The sequence below is a fragment of the Lupinus angustifolius genome, chromosome LG05, assembly GCF_001865875.1.
Source record: "Lupinus angustifolius cultivar Tanjil chromosome LG05, LupAngTanjil_v1.0, whole genome shotgun sequence".
Lineage (NCBI taxonomy): Eukaryota > Viridiplantae > Streptophyta > Magnoliopsida > Fabales > Fabaceae > Lupinus > Lupinus angustifolius.
The window spans coordinates 1,525,895-1,533,757 of record NC_032013.1 but is presented as its reverse complement, the minus strand read 5'-3'; the positions used below and the strand labels follow the sequence as shown (position 1 = coordinate 1,533,757).

At 37.2% G+C, this 7,863-nt stretch overlaps 1 protein-coding gene across 1 annotated transcript; it reads right to left on the bottom strand.

The window, feature by feature from the left end:
• LOC109347883 (uncharacterized mitochondrial protein AtMg00810-like) lies at positions 6,567-7,601 on the bottom strand (the record flags this gene model as incomplete). The annotated part of the gene is made up of 1 exon (XM_019587989.1): positions 6,567-7,601. A coding segment is annotated over one exon (1,035 nt), but the record flags the coding sequence as incomplete, so codon positions are not given.

Here is a 7,863-nt window from a genome sequence, read left to right as displayed (position 1 = left end):
ATCGATTAGTAGGCAACATAATCAATTAATTGGGTGAAAAACAGCTTTTCTATATAAACTGTATTTTCAACAGATTTCATATACGATTTAATACATTCATACATTCATATTAGAATTGTTAAGTTGCTTATTTTCATGTTCAATGTATGTCATATAGGTAGAGAGAATTGCATGTGAGATTAGAGTGAGATAATATTAGGCTTAGGGATTAAGATGTCATCCATTGCATATTATCAAATGTGTTCATCATCCTATCTTATTCTTGTATGATTCTTTCATTACTATTTAGAGATTTCTTAAGGGTAAAAATGACATATTCTTCATGAGTTTGATCTTATACATGTTCATAGTAATTGTAAGATTTGTATAGGGTTTTTAGCTTGTTCTTTTTTGTAATATTTGAGCTATTTTAGTGCTTCACATTACTCTGTTTTATTGTGTTGTTAGTGTAACAAGGAATGTCGTCTCTTGGTGTCATACCACCGATAAGATTAGAGAGTCTTCACCAAGACTTGGAGGTCTTGAGTTTAGAGCATACTCTTGGTTGGGGCTGGATCGTAGGAAAGGTTTTCCTAGGCGATTGGGTAAGCTCAAACCAAGGTCGAGGTTCTGGGAACTCAAGAAGGTAGCGTTCAAGGTCTTGTAATTGGAAGTGTGTATGTAAGACACATTGGTTTTAATTTTAGTGAAGAAAATCTCTCGGATCAGAGGGGAGGACTGGATGTAGTTTTGCAGTGGACTACAAAATGAACCAATATAAAAACCTTGTTGCATGCTGTTTCTTTCCCTTATCTCTTTACTTTTTTTAGTAGCTTTTAATTGCCTATTGTAGCTGATATTTTGAAAATAGTATTACTGGTAAATAAAGGTCATTTTTGTTCAAATATATCTGCTATATCATTTCTGTATAATCTGTAATTGGCTGTGTAATTGTGTCATTCAACAATTGCTAATTTTGTGCGACTTAATCGATTAAGTCATAGCTTTAATCGATTAACTAGGTAATTATCCAGAATAGGGCTTTGGTGCAAATAGCGGTAAGTGGGAACCGCGACACCTATTATGTCACTGATACCTAACAATTTGTTTGTTAGTCTAAATATTGCAGGGATCTGTTGAAACGATTTGAAATGGCTGAGTACAAATCTATTGCCGCTCCTATTGGTTCTGGAACATACGTAGATGCTGATGAGACTGGAAAATGTATTGACATCTCTAAGTATAGAGGTATGACTGGTTCCCTTCTTTATCTTACTGGAAGTAGACCTGATATCATGTTTAATATATGTCTTTGTGCACGTTATCAATCAAAGCCTAAAGAGTCACATCTTGTTGTCATAAAAAGGATATTAATACATCTTAAAGCCACACTTGATGTAGGACTATGGTATCCAAAAAAAAGTTTATGTGACTTGGTGTGATATTCGGATTTAGATTTTGCTGGATGTAAAACTGAGAGGAAAAGTCCAAGTGATACTTGTCACATTCTCATAAATGCTCTAGTCCCATGATCTTATAAAAAGCAAGCATGTATTTTTCTAAGTACTACTGAGGCAGAATACATAGCAACAAAAAGTTGTTGTGCCCAAGTATTGTGGCTTAAGCAACAATTGCAAGATTATGGATTAGACTTAGGATGCATTCCCTAAAGATGTGATAACACTAGTGCTATAAACCTTACAAAGAATTCGATTATGCATTCTCGGACCAACCTAAAGAATTCATCATATGATAGGGCCGATGTGATGATGTTTTTGGCGCGCAGGTTATGCTGGACCTTTTTGCGCTCATCATCGGTCCATAAACTTTTCGGTTTATCTTTAGGTTGATCGTCCACAAGATGTTGTGGAACGTAAGGGCCGTTGACTACGGATTCCCAAATATCCGAGTCTATGGCCTCAATAAAAATTTGCATGCGCACTTTCCAGTAGGCATACCCTTCACCACTGAATATTGGTGGTCGATTAATGGATGACCCATCACCACCAAATGGATTTGAAGAACCCATTCCTTTTCCCTTTAGGATCACGAATACGCGGTTGAGCTAGCACTTCGTACTAGCTCTGATACCACTTGTTAGGTATCAGTGGTTACAATACACCTAGAAGGGGGGGGTTGAATAGGTGTCGCGGTTAGAATTACCGCTTTTCGCAAATCAACACTTAATGCTGAATCAACCCTATTTAATCGATTAAGGAGAAAAGGATAATCGATTATAAGCACAGTCTTAATCGATTAACACAAAAAACAGTTTTAAACAGAAACTATTTTAATCGATTAATAGAAACAGTATAATCGATTAACACAGGAATATTAATCGATTAAACAGAACCAGTAAGCAATTACAGAAACGATTAAATGCGAAACAAATAACCGATAACAGAACGAATACAGAGCTTACAAATTTGTATATCAGAATAGCTTGCAATACAACAAAAGAACAGAATGTATTAGTTGAATCAAATATACAAATTAAATCGATTGAAAACAGTAAAGAGAGAGAGAGAAACAAATCCTGCAACTCGAATTTTTATCCTGGTTCGTTTGCTGTCCACTGCAAACTACATCCAGGCCTCCCGGCTGACTTGGGAGATTTCCTTCACTATAATCGAATCAATGTAATTTACAAACACATTATCCAATTACAACACTTAGCAAATGACAAGAAATCAAAGAAACTATCCAATGGTTTGACTCCCTTCCTACCGATAAAGAAAACGTTTCTTTCGGCGTAGCCCCAGCCAAAGAATCTCTCGTTCTTTCCTTTTCTTACACTCTAAGCTATGAAGAAACACACAATCTCTACTGGTGATACGACACCAAGAGATTCCCTTTCACAACAATTATACAAGAATTACAAGAGTAATATTAAGCTATACCTAAGCTCAAATACAACATGAAGGCTTTACTCTAATGCACATTTAACACAAACACATGTGAAATGACAAGTATTAGTTATGAAAACAGAAGTTACAGAATCATAAAATTCATGAAAAAACGCATCAAAATATGCATGAACATGTGAGGGAAAACGTGAGAGATTATAACATGAAATGCACTCAATCCTAAAGCAAGGAATCTCTCATTTCTAAACTCACTAATGCAATTAACAAATAGATGCAGCAATTAACACGTAGAATGCTCTAACTCTCTAATAAATGCAACATGCAACTTATGAGATTAATTCTGAAAACGCAGTTTATAAAGAATCAGTCCAGAACCCCAGATAATCGATTAAATACCTTCTTAATCGATTAACGGGACTAAAAATCATAACTGATTCTGTTTTTCAGTTTTTCAGTTTCAACAACTTAAAAATCAGTTAGGTTAATCGATTAACGTAAACCTTTAATCGATTAACTGCATTACAAAAACGTGTTCCAGTGGCAACCACTTTACACAGCAGTTGGGTTAATCGATTAAAGGTATGGTTAATCGATTAACACTAAATAAAATATGTATTTTCAAATAGAAAACATCAAATATGTTATGCACTTAGATAATACATGTTTGACACTTAGTTTTATGCCTAGAATGCATATATACATGTATTTATGTAATGCATGAACATATTATCAAATGAACATATCTCATGGATGAAATGATTTAAAGATAAATGCATATGAGACATGTTTTAGGTGCCCTAAGCCTTCGACTCAACTTAAACTAGAAACTAGTCTAAGCCTAGTACCAAATAAAAGACTTAAGCACGTTGGATTGTTGGTTATCTTCAAGCACTTTTAGGCACACGTTGTCCTCATCAAAACCATGACGTTCAAGGAGAGCTTTCCAAAGTGTTCCTCTTGACATGCACACTTTCAATCTCCCCCTTTTTGATGATGACAAACTCTACATCAAGTTCATCAATTTTAAAGTAACAATTGCTTGATGAATAAGCTTGAAGATTGTGTTGGCAAGGTTGATGGAATGCGCACATTTATCGGAAGCTGTTATAACGATCAACCTGCACAATTGAGAAGCAACAAAACAACCTTTCTCCCCCTTTTGACATTATCAAAAAGATAACCCAGGTCAAAAAAGCTAGGAAGAGATATTAGTTAATCATAAAACAATGTTAATGAATTAATTTGGGTTTTAACAAATTAACCTGTTTCATTTATGGGTAAATTGAACAAATGCGCTTTATTGGACAAAAAATAGCTAATAAGAAGTGAGAATGGCATGCAAGATTTAATCAAATATTAAGCATTGTAAGCATTATTAAATCTCAAATGATCAAGATCCATTCACTAAGGCAAATAAGCTATTTTGACATAATTATAGCAAAAACACAAACATTTGCATAGCATAAAGAGTAAAGAAAGTCATGAAATAGTACAGGCCATAAAGTCAAATAAAAGACAAATAGCAAAATACGAATCAGTTCTGAAAGCAACAACGATAACTAAATCCAGAAGGTGCCACAAGATAAAAATAAACCTAAGGATAGGATAACCTAGGTCTAAGGTCAGCTAAACTAAGGTTGAGGCGGAGGATAGACAGGCTGATCATCAGGCACAGCAGTGTTCTGATTTCCCTGGATAAGCATAGACAGCTTCTGAAATTCTGAGCAGAACATGGCATTCTGAGCCTCAGCGGTAGACTGAATCATAGTCCTCAGCTCCTGAATTTTGTTATCGGTGTAGGCATTCTGACGTTCCTCGTATTGCTCCATACCTGCAAAATAAGAGTCCTTCAGCCCTTGGAAGTGCAGATCCATGCGGTTGTTAAGTCGTTGTTCCATGGCTTCCATCTGAGCTAAACCAAACACAGAGCTCTGAGGTGCTGTTCCAGACGACTCCCCCTGATTAGTTGCATTCTGATTACCCAAATCCTCCTGATGCTCATTATCCGACAAGTCCAGATCAAAGGTGGTATAGTCCTCCTGATACTGCCATGTAGTACCATACTTGTAAATTCCCATCTTATGAATGAGACTCTCACCCACCAAGTGATCTTTATCAGTGTACTCAGTAATGATGGTATCAGAAATGTCAATGCGCAAATAATCAACAATGCGGGATATGAAAATGCTATACGGGAGCAGCTTGGACTGAGACAATGAAACGCTGTTCATGATTTTCAGAATCTCCTCAGGCCAATTGATCATCACGTTATTCTTTACAGCGTACATGAAACGCAAATCATTCACAGTAGGCTGTGCATGATTAGTGTTCCGCTGCACTAATATGTAAGCAATAACATAATGCAATAACCTGTTCTCAACAGAAAGTGACCCTGCCTTGGTCAGTTGACCCTGAATATACAGATGAGGGCCCCGAAGGAATGACTTATACACATCAACGGGATCAAAATTGTCCTTGACCCAAGAACAGTCCCCTATTCCAAAACCAGACGACGATAAACCTCCAACATTCAGAAATAAATCCTCACTCATCTCAAACAGATTACCGGAAATCATGGACCAATATTTGCCATCCTTGTATCTAAAATTAGCGTAAAATTCCCTAACTAGAGCAGGGTATACGCGTCCCTTCAATTCCAAAAACTGAACGGCTCCTTGAGCCTCCATGTCATGCGGAAAACTAAAGTTTTGTTCCGCTAACCAGGTTAAGTCGGCATACCTGATGTATGTAGGCTTGCGGCCTTGAAATTTTGCCAACCGGGTCTCTTGCAAAATGAGGGAATAATAGGGGTCACCGCGGTCCCGAGTGGAGGGTGAGCCGGTTTCCCTTCTTCGAATGCGCGTTGCTGTAGTCTTGACCCGCTTTGGACGACTCTGCTCCATTGAAGATGATGAACTCGAAACTGAGATTGATGAACAGAGGGGCAAAGCCTAACCTAGGGTTTGGATTGGATGATTCGGAATTGAGTGGATTTTTGGATGAAATAGAATGATTTCGGAAGGTTTGAGAGGTTTAGGATGAGGTTTACTTAATCCTATTGCACCTGGATTAGTATTGTTGCTGTTTCAGAAAATCAAGGCGCAAAGAGGTTGCGAAAAGGTCAGAAAAAGTGCAAGACCGAGACACTGTTTGCCTTTAACGTACTGGTTTTAATCGATTAACGGGATGGTTTAATCGATTAAAACAGTGTAAAATTTGAATTTTCAAAAAAAATTGCCCAGGTAATCGATTAACGGGCTGTTTAATCGATTAAGTTTTAGAAAATTTGAATTTTCCAGAAATGAAGCCCAGGTAATCGATTAACTATTGGCATAATCGATTAAATCAGAGAAAATTTCGTTTTTAGGCAGCAGAGTGGTTTCGACTTTTTAGGACACACGTATGCATTATTACAGATTTATCGAGACATATATAATCACATTAAGAAGTTAATCAAGAGATATATTTTTGCATTTTTAACATATATCATTCAAACATGAAACACATAGGCATAGAGAAGCAAGACAATTTATGCAAACAGCTAAACAATTTTTAAACAAGATATTGTTCATCAAGAATTCCTAGTTCTCTCCTTAGAACATAGAAGGTATCCCTGGGAAGGGGCTTGGTGAAAATATCTGCTAACTGTTTAGATGTTTCCACAAATTCAAGAACACAGTCACCTTTTTGTACATGGTCACGCAAAAAATGATGTCTAATTTCTATATGCTTTGTTCTAGAATGCAAAACGGGATTCTTGGATAGGTTAATGGCACTTGTATTATCGCATTTTATTGGGATCTTTTCAAGTTTAAGACCAAAGTCCTTAAGTTGCTGCTTCATCCAAAGGATTTGAGCGCAACACACACCAGCGGCAATGTATTCCGCTTCAGCGGTGGACAAAGCAACACAGGCTTGCTTCTTGCTGTGCCATGCTACTAATGAACTGCCCAATAGGTGGCAAGTACCACTAGTGCTTTTCCGATCCAACTTACATCCGGCGAAATCGGAATCGGAATAACCCACCAAGGATAGTGAGGCATCCCGAGGATACCATAATCCCATGTTAATAGTTCCTTTTAGATATCTCATGATTCTTTTAACAGTTATATAGTGTGATTCTCTAGGTGATGATTGATATCTCGCACACATGCATACACTGAACATGATATCAGGTCTACTTGCAGTTAAGTAAAGTAAAGACCCAATCATACCACGATACTTCGTTACCTCGATTGCTTTTCCTTTCTCATCTTTGTCTAAGTAGCAAGCAGATGCCATAGGTGTGGAAGCTTCCTTACATTTGTCCATTTCAAATTTCTTGAGTAGCTCTTTGCAGTATTTCGCCTGATGGATGAATATCCCACTTTCTAGCTGCTTTATCTGCAATCCTAGAAAGAATGTGAGTTCTCCCATCATAGACATTTCGAACTCCCCCTGCATCATCTCAGAAAATTCTCTACACAAGATATCATTAGTAGATCCAAATATTATGTCATCTACATAGATTTGTACAAGCAGAACATGATTTTCTGATTTTCTAATAAAAAGCGTTGTGTCAACCAAGCCTCTCTCGAACCCTTTTTCTAAAAGAAAGGTACTAAGTCTGTCATACCAAGCTCTAGGAGCTTGTTTGAGACCATATAGTGCCTTTTTAAGTTTGTAAACATGGTTCGGATATTTAAAATTTTCAAAACCAGGCGGTTGGTCAACATAAACTTCTTCTTGAATGTATCCATTCAGGAAGGCGCTTTTTACATCCATTTGAAAGAGTTTGAAGTTCATTAAAGATGCAAAGGAAAGAAGCATTCTGATGGCCTCTAGTCTGGCTACAGGAGCGTAGGTTTCGTCATAATCGATACCCTCCTCCTGGTTGTAGCCTTTGGCCACCAAACGTGCTTTATTTCGAATTATTAAGCCAGATTCATCAAGTTTATTTCTGAAGACCCATCGAGTACCAATTACGGGATGATCATTAGGTTTGGGGACCAAGTCCCACACATGATTGCGCTCAAAC